The 20,931-nt window shown below is 39.2% G+C and overlaps 2 protein-coding genes across 3 annotated transcripts in view; one reads left to right on the top strand and one right to left on the bottom strand.

Annotated features, from left to right (window-relative positions):
* Nucleotides 1-20,931, bottom strand: part of ART3 (ADP-ribosyltransferase 3 (inactive)) — a 135,586-nt gene that overhangs the window by 110,640 nt on the left and 4,015 nt on the right. The window contains exon 1 of one of the 2 annotated variants that reach the window (XM_043448391.1): nucleotides 12,998-13,084. The exons of the other annotated variant lie outside the window; for it this stretch is intronic. The gene's annotated coding sequence lies outside the window, so the exon portion shown is untranslated. Of the gene's footprint in view, nucleotides 1-12,997; nucleotides 13,085-20,931 lie in introns of those variants that run through there. 2 annotated transcript variants of the gene reach the window in all.
* Nucleotides 15,315-20,215, top strand: CXCL9 (C-X-C motif chemokine ligand 9). Its single transcript, XM_043448394.1, has 4 exons — nucleotides 15,315-15,529; nucleotides 16,856-16,982; nucleotides 18,446-18,530; nucleotides 19,945-20,215. Exons 1-4 carry the CDS (start codon nucleotides 15,466-15,468, stop codon nucleotides 20,047-20,049), a joined length of 381 nt encoding a protein of 126 aa, XP_043304329.1. The 5' UTR covers nucleotides 15,315-15,465; the 3' UTR covers nucleotides 20,050-20,215.

The raw sequence follows: 20,931 nt of genomic DNA, 5'->3' as shown, positions 1-20,931 counted from the left end.
TAAAAGAAATTACTACACTGTGAGTTTGTAATTTACTATTAATGACAGAAACAAACGTAAATAAATATGAACTAAAAAAACTCCAAATGTACAAAGAAAATAGAGAAAATCAGGGAAGCTTTTCCTGGGAAAGTGATGGCAATCTGAAATTTGAAAGACACGTATATATCTGATAGGTAGAAAAATAAAAGTGAATTCTAGTAAAGGAAAGAGCACGTACAAAAACACAGGTGTGAAACAGCATAGTGTATTCAGTCTGGAAGAATGAAAGTTTAAATGGATATTATGAGAAATGATTTTGAGAAGACAGACAGGAATTAGACCAGGAAAAATTCTTTCTATTCTAAGTATGCCATCATTATCATTACACATTTATAAACTATATACATATTATGAAACATACATGAAAAAATGTACAAGACTGCTAGACTATGTTGTAGTAACAAAGCTCTCAAAATATTAAAGATGCACCACAATAAAGATTTATTTCTTGCTCACACCAAGTTCCATGCGGGTGGGCAGGGCCTCTACACTAACTCAAGAACAGTCTCCCTCCACCTCAGCTGAGGGTCGCCATGACAGGAAGAGAAGGGTGAAGTGGCATCTTGGCTCTTAAATGCTATATAGTCTACACCGCCTCGTCCAGAACAAGGGACTGCTTTACTTAATTGCCATGAGGGATATAAATTTGGAAGGGAATGTGTACTTGCCTCTTACACAAATAGACAAAAAAATTTAATGAGATTATTAAAAATTATAAGCCAGAAAACAAGGTTCATGCAGAAATCTAGTTCAGGAAGAGAAATCTATGAAGATATTTTAAAAAATAAAAGTCTCTACTCTTAGGGAAGTTAAGAGGTGAAAAAGAACGTCTTTTCTAAGCAGAAAGCTGATGTAAGTAAAATTTGATGTACACAGTGAACAAAATGGACATATCTACTGTATTTCAGTCATGTTGTAAATCTGAGGGGGAGAACCTCTTTTTTTTGGCAGGGGGAGGGAATATATGGCCTACAACACCCAATATGTTGCAACCTGATTTAAGAACACTGGCTTCCTATAAAGAAAGGAAAATGGGAAAGGGAAAAGTAATTTTGTCTCTTAATTTTCTTTGTCAAACCATACTTGGTTAACTCATGTCCCATATCTAGACCTTGATAACTGAATAATACTGTTCTCCCTCCATTCAGAGACTGGCTGAGAACCTCAAAAAAGCAGTAAGAATACAATATTTAGTTAGTCATTAAAGCTTGTGTGGACCTCTGTTTTTTCAAATAAAAGAGAAGTAGATATCTTCCATAAATGTTGCTAGGACAAAAAACTATCAAGGGCTAATTAAAATACTATTTCTACATTACTTTGCTGACAAAAGTCTGTCTAGTCAAAGCTATGGTTTTTCCAGTAGTAATGTATGGATGTGAGAGTTGGACCATAAAGAAAGCTGAACGCTGAAGAATTGATGCTTTTGAACTGTGGTGTTAGAGAAGACTCTTGAGAGTCCCATGGACTGCAAGAAGATCAAACCAGTCAATCCTAAAAGAAATCACTCCTGAATATTCATTGGAACGACTGATGTTGAAGCTCCAATACCATAGTCACCTGATGCAAAGAACTGACTCCTTAGAAAAGACCTTGATGCTGGGAAATATCGAAAGCAGAAGGAGAAGGGGACAACAGAGGATGAGATGGTTGGACGGCATCACTGACTCAATGGACATGAGTTTGAGCAAGCTCCGGGAGATGGTGGAGGACAGGGAAGCCTGGCGTGCTGCAGTCCACGGGGTCACAAAAAGTCAGGCACAACTGAGTGACTGAAAACATGATAAGATTATATATGATTTTTTAAAATTTTATTTTCCAAGTTTCCTATAAGAACATTTTTACTGGTTTTTTTTTTTTAAATTATAATAGAAGGGAAAAAGTTAAGTAATTTTCAAAGACACTGAATTTTAAGTGTCGGTCTTAAAGGATTAAGATTTATGCTCTCAGGGACCTTTATGAAACTAGCCATCTCTGAAAAAAGATCTGAACTGAGAACAGAGTCATACAGATACCAGAACTTCTTTCTCCATGCTAGACTAAAACTTAATGCCTCGTGTTAAAAATCACTGACCTATTAGTGAATGTATTTTGGATCACCATATAATAATGTATGGTGAACCAAATGTATTTGTATTCAGTCTCCTTGCTTAAGCTCTTGCCTGCTACAGGTTATTCACTATACAAGTCATTGCAATATTTATAAAACATAAACATAATTATATTTCTCCCCTGGTTTCATCCTTCCAATACCATTCCACCACACTTGACATGAAATCCAAAATTCATCATAGTCTGTAAGGCTCTGCATAACTCTCCTAACTCATCCCTACCCCTCTCCACCTCTACCTTTCTACTTTAGCCATACCAGCCTCCTATTACTTCTCAAATACAGCAAACATATTCCCATCACTTCCACAGCATTCCACAAGTATTCCACAAGGACACTGGAGTGGGTTGCCATGCTCTCCTCCAGAGGATCTTCCCAACCCAGGGATCAAACCCAGGTCTCCTGCATTACAGGCAGATTCTTTACCACTAGTGCCATTTGGGAAGCCCCAAATAGAGGAGCATCCCTGGGTGGGACACTCTTAAACCTTAGGAAAAAGTAAACTTGGAAATTAAGAGAAGCTTACTAGTTGTGTTGAATCATCACAGGCACAGAAGGCATGACAACCTTCTCCCAATACAATATCCACTATGTGTACTGGCAAACTGTTTACTAAACTATGAGAGGCCCCTACTGGAAATAGAATTAAGGTTAGGTTTTAAGCAGGAGCTTCCATGACTTTCAAAAATAAATGTGCTTTAAAACTAAATTTAATGCTGTAACAGCACCAAAAACTGTTAAGAGTAGGGGAAATCCATGCTCCTCACAGGGTTTCATTCTGAGAGACACTTATTTCAAAATCAAAAATAACCTGTCTTATTCTCACTTGTGATAGAGACAAGCATGTTGTTTACATATTATGCAACATTTTCCCAGTTCATTCAAATTGAATTAGAGCCAGAATATGGCCATCTCATTTCCTAGGTTTAGATGCAAGAGACAAACTCCCATACTTTTACTTTAGTTACTACAGAATAGGAAAAGAGGACAAAAGGAGAAATTCAAAAAAGTTTAACATCAATTTCAACTTAAGGAGAGTTAAAGAGTCTGTCCAACTCCATCATTCCCAGAAGACTTTTACCTTGGTATGTGTGGTTTTCAAGGCTCAACAATCTCTTAAAATTATAAGCAAAACATACAAATGCACATATAGGTAGCCTTTACCAGACTGTCAAAGAGCTCAACAACCTCCAAATGGCTAAAAACCGTAAGTCTGTACTAATTCATTCAAGACCTTGAACAGACCATTTCAGTTTGCAGAACATTCACTTCAGGCCACTAAGACATCAATATACATACTTCAATCTGGGTAATCTTACATGCAAATGACTCTCGACATATTTGGCTAGTCTGGGGATTTAGAAACCTGAGCTGACTTCAAGATCTGGCCTTAAAGGAGATATTAATAGTCATTATTTCCAAGGTATTCATAGAATTTCAAGACTATCTCAACTATTTTATTAACCATAATACCACCTCTTTTTAAAACTTCTAGAACCACTGAGGGCACAAACTTGCTCTGTCAGAAATTAAAGACATCCTTTAGATTACTATATGAGACTAAAGGGATTCCTGGCATATTCTCAACTCAAATTCAACTTAGTAAATATTAACTGTGCACCTACTATCTTCAAGATCCAATGAGGCAAACAAAGACAACATGATATCTGACCTTAAATTTTTTATACTCCAGTGAGAAAAAAGCAGATATATAAACCAAATATCACCAGCAATCAAAGGTAGGAAACACTAATGTTTAGATAACTGGTATTGTAAGTAATGCTGACCAAAAAAGAAATCGATTGTGTTGGAAGTGATAAACATCTTAGATACAGTTAGTAGAAATACCCTGTGTTAAATTCAAAGGAACATGTAAGTATCACTAAAACACTACAGGGATACAAATTAACTTTCCTCAAGATAAAAGAATGCTTATATTCTTATAATCACATGAGATATAAAGAGATCAAAGTCATATTTTGACTAAACGGAATAAGGGTAAAATTGAGACTAAATCATGAATGTGCCATTCTAAATTGTGTAGGTAACTGGACTTCTCATCTTGTTAATTTTGTTTTATCAAGAAAAGCCCACACAGTAACAAAGTCAACCATAAACAGAGGCAGAACAATATGTAGTCTAGTTTGGTTTTTGTTTAGTCGCTAAGTCATGTCAGACTCATTAGTGACTCCCTGTCAGGCTCCTCTGTCCATGGAATTCTGGAGTGGGTTGCCAGGCAAGAATACTGGAGTGGGTTGCCATTTCCTTCTTCAGGGGATCTTCCTGACTAAGGGATCAAACCCACATCTCCTGAAATGACAGGTGGATTCTTTACCACTCAGCCACCTGGGAAGCCTAGCGTAGCCAGATCCACCTTAATAGTGGTACCTGGAAGGCGTCTGGGAAGCTTCTGTACAATGAACAAAGAAAGTCTTGTTAAAAGGGAAACTGAGGCACACACATTGATATTTTTCAAAAGTTTATTTGAGGAAACATTAATTCAAATCAAGCAGTGCCAAACCAAAGCTGGTTAGAAACACTCCACTGACAGGAGCTAGGGCTGAGGTTTTTATAGAGAAGATGCAGAGCAAAGGAAGGGAATTATTTGATTGATTACAGCTTAAATAGCTGCCTTACTTGGGAAAGCCTAGTTGATTGGTTTTCATTTTTTCAGATTCAAGTGCACTGACTCTGGTTTTAGTTTGCTTGTGTAGGCTACCAAGGCACTAAATCCACCTCTATCTAATGGCTTCCTTGTTTAATTACCTTAACAATTCATTTAAAAAAATCTGATTACAGTCATAAGGAATTATAGTAAGTATATATGTTATTGAATTTAGATCATGCAGATCAATTATACCTCCTGATGACTAACAGGTACAAAAAAATGAAATGCATGTGGATCTACACTGTCTCACTCTGATACTCATTATCACTCAGAAGGAATACTAATGGGAGCAGGATAATACAGTCAACATAATAAATTCTAAACTAAGTTTAAGAGCTACAGAGGAAAAGGAAAGACAAACTAGGGCCGTGGTGTATTCAGGGAAGATTTGACAAAGAAAACGGAATTCTAAGTGAAATTCTTATTTGAGGAGTTTGCTGAAGTTCAGCCTGGCCAAGAAGCAAGAATCACAGCATTAGCACTGTAGACAGCCACCATTCATATACACACAAAGACCTCTGTAAATAGCTCACCGTACTTTGGGACTAAGTAAAACAATTATTTAGCTTGCAGGAAAAGAATGGATTGAGATGGAAAATAAAATCCCAAGTCAAAGACCATCATTTACTGACGCATCTCATCTGTGTTTTAGAACATAAAAACAGAACCTAACTAAATTGGAATTACACATTTTGGTAGAAACAGAATTATGAGTAATAACACGATGCATTACATCTAATTAAATCACTCAAAATAAAAATTCACCTAACACAAAATTGTGAAGTAACTATACTCCAATTAAAAAATTCACAATTAAAGTAACAGATGAATTTTCACAAATTACACATCAGTAACCACAAAGCCTGACTAACAAATACCACAAAAACCAGAGGAGAAAGACAGACAAGATATATTCACAATGGCAGACACTATAACATTATTCGAAATGTTAGATCATAATTTTCAACTGGGAGCAGATACCAGGAGAAATATATCTGAATCTTGGAATGAGTAGCAAATATAGTTTGAAGCATCCAATTTTGTAATTTGGAAAACAGTAACATTATTTTTGTAATAAAAACTACAAAAAAATTAAGTTTATACAATCCTCTTGGCTTGCTGTAGGAATTCTCAGAAGATAGGATAAGAAAGTTTTCAGAGTAAGCCTTAGCATAAATGCCATATATTAACATTTGCTTGCTACGAACATAACAGGCATTTTTTGTTTCAAGAGAAGTATATGTTTTATTTTAAAATCAAGTTTGAAATTTTGGGTACTATAGTACAAAACAAAAGGTGCTCTTAGTTCCCAAAAGCTAACTTTTGTCACATCTGCTACTTCCTCTATTTCAAGACTTCCAGATCCTCTTGATTCTGCAAGGTGTAAACCAAGAACATTTTCAAAATTATACCATTTAGATTCCGACTTGAGGTACCAACAAGTGATGGATCTCAAAAGGGAATAATTTTAGGTTATGGGCACTAACATGCAAAAGAGATAAAATATTCACTTATTTCCCATATAAATTTAGTATATATTGCAAAGGATGCAATCTAATCTCATTTTGAGAAAAGAAATCCAAAAGTAATATCTGGAATTCAACTTTAATTCAGATCTCTAAGGTAACTTCCTGAAATTCATTTTGAATAAAATTTACCCTAACATACATGAGCAGACTTTGGGTGTCATTCTATTTGTCTTGACCTACATTTATAAAGCCATGTCAGGTCACTGGTTGACCACAACACAAGTAAACAAATTTCAGTGACCACATATAACAAAGAATACCACTTTGCAAAAATACTTAGTAAAGAAACAAATGGATGGTTTCAGTCATCAAGTGAGAGAATTAGATTTCCAGAGTTCCTACCATACTCAGAATGTCTAGTTTTCAACAACAAGAAAGGCATACAAAGAAACACAAAAGTACAGCCCTTTCAAAAAGGAAGAGCTGACAAAAACCATTCCTGAAGAAACCCAGACATTCATGGGACTTACTAGACAAAGATGTTAAATCAACCATCTTAAAATATGCTCAAAGAGCTAAAGGAAATCATGTACAAAGAATAAAAGGAAACTGGGAAAAATGCTGTGTGAAGAAAACGAGTGTATCAATAGAGGCAGAAATGACAAAAAGGAGCCAAATACAAACTCTGTAGCTGAAAAGTAAAAAACTGAAATGAAAAATTCACTAGAGGGGTTTACCAGCATTTTGAGCCAGCAGAAGAAAGAATCAGCAAATTTGAAAATAAGTCAATTGAAATTACTGCATCTGAGGAGCAAGAAAAAAAAAAAGAATGGAAAAAAGTGAACAGAGCCTAAGGGACCTATGGAATACCATAAAATAAAGTAATATAATGCAAGTCCCAGAAGGAGAAAAGAGAAAGGGATAGAAAGAATAGTCATAGAAATTATGACCAAAAATTTCCCAAGTCTAGTGGAACACATGAGTCTACACCCAAGAAGTTCAGTGAACTTCAAGCAGGATAAACTGAAAGAGATAGATAATAATCAAATCCTCACCAATGAGAGACAGAGAATCTTGAAAGCACTGAGAGAGAAGTGATTCATCATATACAAAGGATCGTTAATAAGATTAATAGTCAACTTCTCATCAAAAGCCATGGAGATGAGAAGGCTGAGAGGTGACATATTTTAAATTCTGAAAGAAAAAAAATTCTGTCAATCAAAAATTCTAAATCTGGCAAAACTATCTTTTAAGAATGAAGGAGAAACAAAAGCATTTCCAGATAACAGAAACTAAGGGAGTTCACTGCCATTAGACTTGCCTTACAAGAAATGCTAAAGGAGTCCTTCAGACTAAAGAGAAAGGACACAAGACAATAAACTGAAACTATGAAAAAATAGAGGACACTGGTAAAAGTAATTACATAGTGAAGAAGAAAGAGGAGTAAGAAAGTGGAGTCACCACGACCTAAACTATATTGCTGGAGAGGCAAGCCACATGGAGGAGTCTTCAGGAGCCATTTAACAGCCGGGACTATATTGCAGAAGAAAGAAGTTACATGGATAAGACCTGTGATGCCATTTTGGACATCCAGCCCAGTAAAGCCTTCTTATGACTCTAGCCCCAGTTGCTGATCGCAAGAGAAAAATTACTAACAAACTTCAGTGGGAAAGTTAGGTATTAATTTAGAGATCAAGTAACTTAAATTCACACTTTATATCAGGCAATAATTCATAGTTTGAAACAATCAATTATGGATAATCTCTATTTTATAGAAATAAAAGTCAGTATATTATAATAATGAAAATCTTCTAAATTAAAAGCAAAAAAACTAAGAAGAAAACATTGAGCCTGATGAAATGAAATATATATGAGGATGGAGGGTCAATGAAACTCTCATTCATTCACTAACAGTGGAAGCATAAATTGGTATAACTTCTTAAATTGAATACATACACACTCTTATGAACCAGCAATTCCACTCCCAATGATATACTCAAGAGAAATGCATATACGTGTGGACCAAAAGATGCACACAAGAACACTCATAACACCAAATGGGAAACAATCAAAATGTCCATCAACTGGATGTATACACCATTGTAAGTCATACAACAGAATATTATAAGAAAAATTAAAATGAACAAACAACTCCTCCACACATAACATGGATGAATCTCAAAAATATAATCTTTAGAGAAAGAAATAAGACACTAAATAAAACATATTGTATAATGCCATTTATATAGTTCAAAAATAGACAAAACTCACCTAAGATACAAGCTACCTTTGGGGAAGTGGGGAAGGGTACTGTCATGCCACTGACGCTCGGTTAAAATTCACTGAGCCGTAATGGTACACTCTTCTATATGTATACATTTTCCTCCAGTATATATGTTGTATTATGCAGCCAGAGCTGTCATAACAAAAGATCACACACTGAGCAGCTTAAGCAACAGAAATTTATTTTCTCACAATTCTGGATACTGGAAGTCCAAGCCCAAGGAGTCAGCAGGGTTGGTTTCTTCTGAAATCTCTCTCCATGGCTTGCTGATGGCCATCTCCTCCCTGCGTCTTTTTTTTTTTTTTTTTTCATTTATTTTTATTAGTTGGAGGCTAATTACTTTACAATACTGTAGTGGTTTTTGTCATACATTGACATGAATCAGCCATGGATTTACATGTATTCCTCATCCCGACCCCCCCTCCCACCTCCCTCTCTACCCAATCCCTCTGGGTCTTCCCAGTGCACCAGGCCCGAGCACTTGTCTCATGCTCCTCCCTGCGTCTTCACATGGTCTTCTCTGTACCTCTCTGCATCCTAATCTCTTCTAATAAGGACACCAATCATAATGGTTTAGGAACCATCCTAATGATTCCATTTTAAATTAATTATCTCTTTAAAGATCCTATCTCTAAATAAAGTCACATTCTGAGGTACTGGCAGTTAGAACTTCAACATATGAATTTTGGAGGACACAATTCAGCTCATATAACATGTCATACTTTGAAAAAATTATGTAAGAAATGAAGGCAACAAAATATAAAAAGCAAGTATTTTAACTGAAAATGGATTAGATCTTCCTATTCAACATCTGTAAAGAAATGACATACATTTATAATGTCAATATCCTGACTCCACTTGACAAGTGTTCCTCACAAGGTAGATGATGCAGAAATTAAGCCAATACAAACTAAAACGTCAATAAGTTAAAAAAAAAACCAAAACTGAAATAAGCTCTGATCTCAAGTTTCATACATTAACAAAAGTAAATGCAAATGACAAGGGAATTGGGAAACTGGTACATCTACACACTGATGAAGGTATTACAAAATCAGTCCAGTCTTACTGTCAAATTGTTTCAAAAGATATAAAAATGTTTTTAATCTTTGTGCCTAAGCTTCTAAAGAAGGGAAAATATCCCAAGAAAGTAAAATCTCTGAAAAAATAAGAGTACTCCTACTATATCTTCTTCTACTTCATTGACTACGCTAGAGTCTTTGACTGTGTGGATCACAACAAACTGTGGAAAATTCTTCAAGAGATGGGACTACCAGACCACTTTACCTGCCTCCTGAGAAATCTGCATGCAGGTCAACAAGCAACAGTCACAACCGGACACGGCATAACACTGGGTCCAAACTGGGAAAAAAGTATGTCAAGGCTGTATATTGTCACCCTGCTTATTTAACTTACATGCAGAGTATATCATGCAAAATGTTGGGCTGGATGAAGCACAAGCTGGAATCAAGACTGCCGAGAGAAATATCAATAACCTCAGATATGCAGATGACACCACCCTTATGGCAGAAAGCAAAGAGGAATTGAACAGCCTCTTGCTGAAGGTGAAAGAAGAGAGTGAAAAAGCTGGCTTAAAACTCAACACTCAGAAAACTAAGATCATGGCATCCGGTCCCATCACTTTATGGCAAACAGATGGGGAAACAATGGAAACAGTGACAGACTTTTATTTTCTTGGGCTCCAAAATCACTGCAGATGGTGACTGCAGCCATGAAATTAAAAGACACTTGCTCCTTGGAAGAAAAGCTATAACCAACCTAGACAGCATATTAAAAAGCAGAGACATTACTTTGCCGACAAAGGTCTGTACAGTCAAAGCTGTGGTTTTTCCACTAGCCATGTATGGATGTGAGAGTTGGACCATAAAGAAAGCTGAGCACTGAAGAATTGATGCCTTTGAACTGTGGTGTTGGAGAAGACTCTTGAGAGTTCCCTGGACAGCAAGGAGATCAAACCAGTCAACCCCAAAGGAACTCAGTCCTGGATATTCATTGGAAGGACTGATGCTGAAACTCCAATACTTTGGCCACCTGATGCAAAGAACTAACTCACTGGAAAAGACCCTAATGCTGGGAAAGACTGAAGGCAGGAGGAGAAGGGGATGACAGAGAATGAGATGGTTGGATGGCATCACCAACTCAATGGACATGAGTTTGAGCAAGCTCCAGGAGTTGGTGATCGGCAGGGAAGCCTCGCGTGCTTCAGTCCATGAGGTCGCAGAGTTGGACGTGACTGAACTGATTACAAAAACAACAGAAACAGCTCAGTCCAGCACTGAGAATAAACAGACAACAAATAAAAGGAAGCATTTTAAATCATATAAACTACATAGATACTGGGAAATACTTATGTAAAATAAATGATATTGTTTAGTGACACGAGTCAGATGTAGACATAGGTGTATGTGCACGTGTTTTGTGAATGTTCTCATGTCACTTCCTTGGGTAAAATCCTTCAACTCGTCCTCAACACAAGGATTTACAAGGGCCTTCATCCTCTGGATCCTGCTACATTTCTAGCCTCATTGCTCATCACTCCCCTGTTACCACTCTACCCTTCACCCTTATCAAAGTTATTGAAGTTTTTCCAGTTTCTAAAACTTAGCATACTTTTTCATGCCTCCCACCTTCTCTGAGTACCTAATTCCAACCAAAGCTCTCTTCCAGACCTAATTTAAACAACTGTGATTTGAAGCCATGAGCCCAAGTTGTGACCTTCTCTGCACTTCCAATAACTTGTATACAATCCTTTATCATACCACTTCTACAGTAATAGCTAGTTTACATGCCGCTTTCTTTCACTAAACTGAGTTCTTTGAGGGCAGAGATTATTGTTCATATTTGTGTCCTGGAATAATCATAGTAAAAGCTTAATGAAATAAACGATGAACAGCAAATGAAGGGTTTCCAAGAACACGGATTGTTTTTCTCTTCTGAAGTTACTTAGATAAGCAATCTTAATGTAAATCACTTTAAAGAAATATGGTTATTTTAAACAAAAATATTTTCTTCCTTTTCAGGATAACTTTTTTCAAGTCAGGCAGCAGCTTCAACCACTGTGGTTATGTTTTAGCAGACTATAAGCTTCCTTGCCAAAAGTCATAGAGCAAAAATGTTACGTTACTGCCAGCATTCATCTGCAGCTGTCCTTTAAATGATGCACTTACATTCCATCTCAGGACAGTTTATTCTCATATTTAATCCAGTCCGTAAACTTTAGATAAAACATATAAACCAGGAGGCCAGATATTAAGAGGTAAAGGAGGTACGTGCTCCTTTCTGTTAACCTGAGAATGCAGACAGGACTTGAATCCCACCCCAGCCCCCAGCAACTATGATGTGCTTGCAGGCATACAACAATATTTTAGAAGGAATGACTCCCTGCATAGGGAGGAAAGAAGGAAAACTCAAAATGCTAAGTAGGGGCTGCAGAGACTTTCAAGAAATAAACTCTTTTCAAGTAAGCATCCTTTAATCTAAAAGCTGCAGAGAGGAGGGGAAGTCCACACTGAGAAAAATTCAAAAAGGCCTGAGGAGTTTCACTATGAGAGAAACTTGCTTCTCCTTTCAAAGTAAAAGGGAAGACTCAGATTTTCACTCCGGCACGGTCACGCTGAGCATATAATTAAACAAACCGCAGTGACCCCATAACCAAACAGACGGAAGCAGGAGGCGGGAGAGCACATGTGAAGACAAAACCCTGCTCTGCTCGGGAGGGTGATATAGCACTTGGTTCCCCCCGGGACAGGAACTGGAGGTTTTTTCCGACTCAAAGGAGGTTAAAACTCTATCCAAAGGGAAACTGGGAATTATCTATCGGTTTCGAAGGCTTTGAAAATCCTTGGCTCCCTTCCCAAGGCTGTGAGAACTGCCAGCAAGGTCCTCTTCTGGGTTTCTGTTTCTCCTAAATACCCCATCGAGCCATAAACGCCAATTCGCTGGGGTTTTTCAGTCAGAAACATGTTTTCTTTCCAAATTTTCAGGACAATTTCCCACAGGAGGCCTGGGAAACAAGGGAGGTACGGGCCTACTCTGAGGGCGGCGAGTCCAGCCCTCAGGCCAAACACGTTAAAGCCCCGGAGAAAGTTCACCACCTCCAGATAAAAAAAAAAATATGACGGCGGGCTTCGAGTGACTCCTCACTGACCCGAACACCCCCTCCTCTTATTCAGAAGTCTTCTGCCCCAGTCACCAAGGCCCAAGGCCGAACGACCCTCCTAGGCTTCCGCCCCGTGACCGGGCCCCTCCGAGGCCAACGTTCCCTGCGGCCTCAGCCGAAGCCACGCGCCGAAGCTGCAAACCGAACGCCCACTCCCGGCGTCCGGCGGGGAAGCGTGGCCCCTTCGGGTTGGAAGAAGGATGATACACAAGGAGGGACAGGGCAGAGAGCCGAGGCGCACAACCACTACCTTTCCCCTCGACGACGTGCCTCTCGGCGGGAGCAGCGGAAGCAGCAGAAACACCCAACACGGCCACGAGCGGCGCAAGACGCTCCGGCTGTGACTGCAGCTTCCCCACTGAAGGTTCTGGAAGCTGACTGGCTGGGCATGCGCAGTGCGCTCACGCTGGTAGAGCCCGGCTGCACCTCGCAGGCAGGCGCAGTACGGAGCCAGGGCCGGAGCCTCGGTTCGCTCTCTGGTTCCTTCGCAGCTGCGCGCTGGTTAACTGGATGCCTGCGGGCACTGTGCTCGACACTGCACGCAGGTGTGGGCCCTCGCAAGCCTTCCTTGTTCTAGTGGTGGTGTGTGTTAAGTCACTTCAGTGGTGTCTGACTCTTTGCGACGCTATGGACTGGAGTCCACCAGGCTCATCTGTCCATAGGAGTCCCCAGTCAAGAATACTGGAGTGGGTTACCATGCCCTCCTCCAGGGGATCTTCCTGACCCAGGGTTTGAACTCGCGTCTTTTATCTCCCGCATTGGCAGGCTGGTTCTTTACCACTAGCGCCACGTGGGAAGGGAGATGTTAACCATAGGATGGCTGCTAACGTATTAATAACATTACCTCGCATGGCATTTGAATGAGAAGAAGTACGTAGTGCCATGAAATGGCATGGTAGGGGACCCGACCAAGTCTGGGGATCAGGGAAGTCTCCCCGGGGGAAATGCCAACCCGAGAATCTAAGGTGGGTAAGCAGTAGGGTAGGGAGGTAGATGCCAGGCATCTGTTCACGTGCCAGGCAGGGAACAGCACGAGTAAAAACCATGTGATAGGAAAGGAGCATTGCCCCTCTGAGGAAATGAAGGAAGAAAAGGAGAGTTGATGGAGTAGAGAGTGATGCAAGAAGAGACTTGGGCATGGGCAGACCATTCCGGGCCTTGATCTTTATTCTAAGAAGTTTCCACCTAACTTTCCTTGCTAGAAAAAAAATGGTCACTAGCTCTGTGGTATTTTGCAGTTGAAATTCCTTGTTGCCGTTCATTTCACCAGCCTGTGAGATCAGTAAGATCAGTGAGATCAACTGAGGGAAGTGAAGCTCACAAACTTTGTCACACATACTTCAAGTAGCAAAGCTGGGACCAGAACCCAGCTCCACCCTACCCATGTCACAGTTGTTACCAAAATTAAGCAAAACCAAATGAGTAAGCTGTGTCAAAGTTCACCACAAGTTTTCTTCGAAAAGAATTCTTAATATTGTATTTAAGCACAATAATCCGTCTAGAAACCAGCTCAAAAATGTGCATCATGTAACAGAAAATGCTGATATCTGTTCCCCTCACACTCTACAGCATGCATTCTCAATGTGGGGGAGGAAGGGTTGCCCTCAACGGGACAATAATTGGTTCTTGGGGTGCTAAAAATTCCTAGATATTAACAATGACTCGTGACCTGATAAAGAATCTGCCCAAAATGCAGGAGACCCATGTTTCCATCCCTGAGTGAGGAAGAACCCCCCAAGAAGGGAATGGCTACCCACTCCAGTATTCTCGCCTGGAGAATTCCATGGACAGAGGAGTCTGGCGGGCTACAGTCCGTGGAGTCACAATGAAGTTGGACAGGAGTGAGCAACTAGCACTTTGACTTTCAATTAGTAATGTTGAACTTTATACATGTATTAATCGGCCATTTGTGTATCTTCTTTATAAACTCCTTATCAGGTATATGATTTGCAATTGTTTGCTCCCATTCCATAGGTTGCCTTTTCACCCTGTTGATTCTTTTCTTTGATACACAGAGGTTTTTAAGTTCCATGTAGTACCAACTGTCTATTTTCAAATGATCCATTATTCTAACTAATCTAACCATTAAAAAATAATAATAATCCGTAGCAGCAATCGTATAAAAACAAAATGAACTTACCAAAGTAGAAAATTACCTAGTCCCTGAGTTAATACATTAAAATGTATTTTGATAGTTTAAGATTGTTGGGTAGGCAATATTAGAAAAAATAAATATGGCCATATATTATACATAAAGATATTCTACAAATAGCAAGAAAATTTGAAGAGCGTTTTGCTTATCTGGACTTTCATGTTTTCCATCTGAAAACATTTCCAACCCTTTTTGTATAATTTTATTATACTCATTATATAAATTATCCTTCATCCAGGTGAACCACTGTGTGTGCTGAAGGCTGCTAATGTTGATGGTTTCACATCTCTTACTATAAACTACCCATTTATGTGAAATGGAAAGAAATAAACTATGCAGAAATTCCCTTGGATAGGAGAGTAGGGTTTCCCCTAGCACAGTTAAGTTTGTAGCCAGTTTAGCTGGATCAGCTGAGACCACCAGCCAATCAGATTTTAGGAGGGAAATGGATTTCCTAAATAAATATGATTTCAAACAGCATGTTCTCTAAAGACTTTCTCAGGCTTAAAATCTAATAAAGGAGTGACTCACTAGAACAAATACAGGAGTTATTTCACTCTACCAATATGAAGAAAAGGGGTGCTCATCTCCTTTTGGGTATCATCTTCCTGACTCTGACTGGAGTTCAAGGTAAGGGATTATAAATTATATTAAATTGGTAAAGTCAGAGGTGTTAATTGCTATAAAAGCCTTTTGATTTGCATTGCTTTGCATGCATCAGAATGTGATGTGAGTCACTTGTGGGCAGTTATCCAAAGTTCATATCTTGGATGGACCTGCCAGGTCAAATACAAGTCTCAGTTTATGTGTGTGAATTCCTGGCATGCAGTAGGTGTTCAGTAAATGTTTGTTGCACTGTTTGGTAATGAGACGGGAGACTTTGTCTCCTCAATAATTTTTGCCAGCCTGACAGAGTTTGTTGATAAGTATGTCTGTGATTAACCAATTAAGTATCTGATAATCAGAGAGCTTGTTCCTCAGGAACAACCTTTACTAACTACCTTTGTTATTTGTGGCAAATTAATGAGCTTCCCTGGTGGCTCAGAGAGTAAAGCGTCTGCCTGAAATGCTGGAGACCCGGGTTCGACCCCTGGGTGGGGAAGATCCTCTAGAGAAGGAAATGGCAACCCACTCCAGTATTCTTGCCTGGAGAATCCCATGGACAGAGGAGCCTGGTAGGCTACAGTCCACAGGGTCTCAAAGAGTCGCACACAGTGGAGCGATTTCACTTTCTTTCTTTCTAATGAGCTTTTCTAGTCTTTGGTTCCCTCAGCTGTAAAATGGAGATTGTATAGTTATGCTTTTTCTACCTACTACTAAATGAAAAAATTAAGGAATGAAAATAGTGTATTTTAAAGAGTTTTTGAAAGTTTAAAGCACTACTGAAAACCAAGGCAGTGGGGAAGATTAGGATTAGTGGTAATTAGTTACTATAAGTAACTTTTTATTGAAACCAACACCAACTCCATTTCACTAAGGTCAGATTAAAAAATGGCTTTGGGAGGTGTTTGAGAAGCTATGGTCTGCATAGCACACATGAATTAGGTATACATGTGTCTGACCTATGATTGGCATTTATTGAATATTTTAAAAATCTCTTTTCCTAAGGTTGTAAAATATGATATGAAGTGGAAGTGTTAGTCCCTCAGTCATGTCCAACTCTTTGAGACCCGATGGTCTGTAGCCCGCCAGGCTCCTCTGTCCATGGGATCCTCCCAGTAAGAAGAACCCTTGGAGAAGGGAATGGCTACCCACTTTAGTATTCTTGCCTGGAGAATCTCATGGATATAACACCACAGAGATAACACCTACTTGAAAATCTTGTGGTAATGATTGAAAGACACTCAGTAGATGATAGTAATAGTCATTACTAAGTCAAATGTATCATTTTAGTGTATCACCTAAATGAAGACATAGCTTTCAATTGATGTTTTCTACCCTCTGTTTTTCCCTTAGGAATCCCAGCAGTAAAGAATGGACGCTGTTCCTGCATCAAAACCAGCCAAGGGATGATCCATCCAAAATCCTTAAAGGACCTTAAACAATTTGCTCCAAGCCCTTCTTGTGAGAAAACTGAAATCATGTAAGTAAAAACTCATTCAGCACATGTCCAGCATTAAATTTAATGTGAGTACTACCGGGGGAATACTTGCCCATTCAGACACTTAAAATGCAGATGGTTGCCCCTCCGTAAATCTGGTATACTTCTTTCTTTTCTTCTAAAAAAATAAGCAATTTCTGGTAGAGATAAGGAACCAAGGATGATATATTACCAAAGTATTATGTGTTCATGGAAGAAAATGTTTAATATAAATTACCCAAAAGAAGAAATTAAAAATTCTCTTAAATTTTACCATCCAGTCATAAGTAGTGTCATTCTTTTGGTATATATACACACTTTTGTTTTGTGTGTACATATATAGATACAAAACATATACATACATATACATATATTTATATACACAATATATGTACACAAAAACAAAATCATATACCATATACATTTTCGTAAGCTGCTTTTTCATTAGCACTATATCATGAACTTTTCCTGTCAGTAAGTCTTGTGTAATAACATCATTTTTCCTAATAATGTCATTTTTAATGATCAAATTTTATTCTATTATATGGACATACCATAATCTATATGACCAATACCTAAATGTAAGTTATTTCCAATTTTTTTGCTATTAAAAACAAACTGTTACTGTATCAATATTTTATCTTTAATTCTCTCCTATATTAATATCTTTCTAGAGATTAGAATTGTTAGGTTAAAGATGTGTGTGTTATTCACTCAGTCGTGTCTGAGTCTTTGTGACCCCATGGACAGTACCCCACTAGACTCCTCTGCCCATGAAATTCTCCAGGCAAGAATACTGGAGAACCAGGGATCCTCCCGACCTGGGCTGCTGCAGGGAGCCTAGAATTCCAGGCTAGGTTAAAGATATGCATATTTTAAGTTTTTCTGAAGCCTAAATCAAGGATGATGTATAGAATGACTCCTTTTATTCTTAGATTAGACAGAAATTAAAGAAAAAAGTCCTTAAATTATTCCTGGAGAGTCTGATGTAATTTTAAAGATTCAACCAGTCCATTAATCTTGTCTTAGGAAAACATTTTATTATGTTTTAAGTTGTTTTACTAGAAAATTTAGTAAAATTCATGCTCATTTTCATTGTTTGGGGAGGAAAGCAGGTATATTGGCAACTTTTCTATTTTATATTTTCACTTAAACATAAATAGCTTTTTCTAGCATAACAGAACCAATATTATCTTTAGATATAAGTTCTCCCATTGCATATATCTGTTGGCTTTTTTAAATTTAGAGTTATATGCTGTCCTAGAAATGTATCTAAGTCCCCTCAGTCACTTAAAAAGATGAAAAGACAGGAAAAAGACTGAAGTCCCAGATGCTACAAATATATTTTAATTGGGGAATTGAATTCTGTGGATAAGAGAAAGCATTTGAATCATTAAAAGTAAAAAAAAAAAAAAATCTTAAAAGTAAAAGAAAAAACCAAAAACTTGTTGCTGTTTCTTTGGTAGTGCTACAATGAAGAATGGGGATCAAGCCTGCCTAAACCCAGATTTACCAGAAGTGAAAGAACTGATTGAAAAGTGGGAGAAACAGGTGGGTGAAAAAGGAACAAGAGTTGCTTTCTTTTAGAAACTAACTTTGGAAGTCAAAGAATTATGGAGCGCCTTTAAGGTTACATGTTTCACTCATGTTATTGTGCTACCATTTTTTCCCCTAGAATGTGGAATTGTATTCCTGCTTGTGGTATCACTTGTCTGTGTGTCCCACTAGAATGTGTGTCCCATGTGGGTAGGGAGTTTGTCTTTCTTATCCAATATAGTACATGCGTATTGAATGGTAGATCGTGAGGATAGGGAATTCGCTGGTGGTCCAGTTGTTAGGACTCAACACTTTCACTGCCAGGGCCCAGGTTCAATCCCTGGTCAGGGAACTATCTCATGACATAGCTTCCCCCTGCCCCCCCCCCCAAAATAGGTAATGAGATAAAGTCCTTTCCTGCTGTAGCAGATTCGCTAACAATTAATTATAGTACAACATGGAAAATATAAAATAAAGATATGTACAAGAATCTTGAACATAATAGAGGAAAGAGTAACTTTGCCAGAGGAGGGGGACAAGGAGAAGGTGTTAAGGAAGACTTTTCATATCAGGTGATTTGATCTGGATCTTGAAGGATAAGTAGTTCACTGGGAGGGTAAGGAGAGCATGAGAAAAAAAAGACTAGGATCATCAGAGAGCGCACTGTGCTCGGGGAACCTTGAATAATATGGCTTGAGTTTGTGTGGAGGAAATGAAGGGACTGAGGTAGAAAAGTAGACCAGGACAAAGCCAGAGGAATCCTGTTTGAAATGCCGAGGGGTTACGTTGGAAGAGGACCACAGCATGTGTGGTTGGGAGCTTGGTTCTGGACGCTGACAGAGGAGCCGTTCTGGCACATACCAGCTGTGCAACTTTGGCCAAGTCACCCGCTCCGAGCCTCCATCTCCTTGTCTGTAAAAACCGGATGATAATCCAACCTCTCAGGAAACAATAGTCATTCAGTCGTGTCTGACTCTTTGCAACCCCATGGACTGTAGCCCGCCAGGCTTCTCTGTCCATGGAATTTTCCAGGCAAGAATACTGGAGTGGGTTGCCATTTCCTACTCCAGGGGATCTTCCCGACCCAGAGACTAAACCCAGATCTCTTGCATCTCCTGCATTGGCAGGCGGATTCTTTACCACTGTGCCACCTGGGAAGCCCCACAGTTGGTAGAGGTGGGTCATGAGCAAGATTGGAGTGGGGATAGCCAAGAAAATAGGCAAAAGAAAACCAGTTAGAAGGCTATTGCATCTTCATCAAAATAACTGAAATAGAATCAAAAGGAGCCTCTCTGAGAGTGATGCAACTTTAAACTGGTTATGAGGATAAAGACCACAGTCTAGAGAGTCCAAATATAATATAAGGAAGGAAAAATGGTAAGAGAAACACTACCCCCCGCCCCTTTTTTTTTTTGCTGTCTCCTCACAGGTCAACCAGAAGAAAAAGCAAAAGAAAGGGAAAAAATATAAAAAAACCAAGAAAGTTTCAAAAGTTAAAAGATCTCAACGTTCTTCTCAAAAGAAGACTACATGAACTCCCACTTCATCAACCACTATCTTGTGTTAAACAGGTTCCTTTAAACTAACTGAAATAAATCCTGAAAGGGATGCATCTTAATACAAAAGCTTGTTGATCTGACTAGCAAATTTACAACATTATTTTGTACTTGTAATTAAATCTAGAAAATTGCTTTTCAAAATCCAAATGTGAACAGTTGTTAGAGGCTATAGTTTGTCTTTGTTCTTCCACCTCCGACCAACTGAATTTCCTCATGCTTAAGCCCACAGTCTTAGCAACACCCACATCTGGACAAATGTCCTCACAGCTACAGCCCACACACAACAGCTGCCTGGGAGAGCAGCTGCAGGCTTCCCAGGCCTCCAGAGAACATCCTGAGGCCCAGGTCAGCAGGCCCCCCAGCCTGGCAGCGTGCTGACAAGCAAAGCAGTTTGGAGTCGAGCTGGGCCTTGCCAAGCGGCTGTAGCTGTCAGCATCTGTATTTGCATCAGCCTGTGGGCCTCATATACAGTGTATCTGAGAGATTCATGCTGGTTATTCCTCGGGGCGAGGCGGGGGGGGCGTCACCACTGAAGACCCGTAGCACTTGGCTTTCAGAACCTTCCATCTGGCGTTGAGGCCGTGGGACTCCACCTCGCCTGCCCACGCCGACTGCTTCATTCCTTCCTGTTCCCTTTGCTTCAGTCAAGCCAGCTCCCCCCCATCCTCCCACGGTTCAGTGTCCGCCCCCTCCACCACACAGGTCACATCCTGCCTCACCTGGGTCTACAGCTTTCTCACTCTTCCCCCAACACCCCATGGAAATATCTCCTTCCCCTCACACGGACTCGCTTGATCCAGTCTTCAAGGGTCATTTTCATCCTGCCTCTGCAACAAAATCTTTCCACTTGGATTTTT

Source organism: Cervus canadensis, chromosome 26 (genome assembly GCF_019320065.1).
Source record: "Cervus canadensis isolate Bull #8, Minnesota chromosome 26, ASM1932006v1, whole genome shotgun sequence".
NCBI lineage: Eukaryota > Metazoa > Chordata > Mammalia > Artiodactyla > Cervidae > Cervus > Cervus canadensis.
This window is presented reverse-complemented; position numbering and strand designations above follow the sequence as displayed.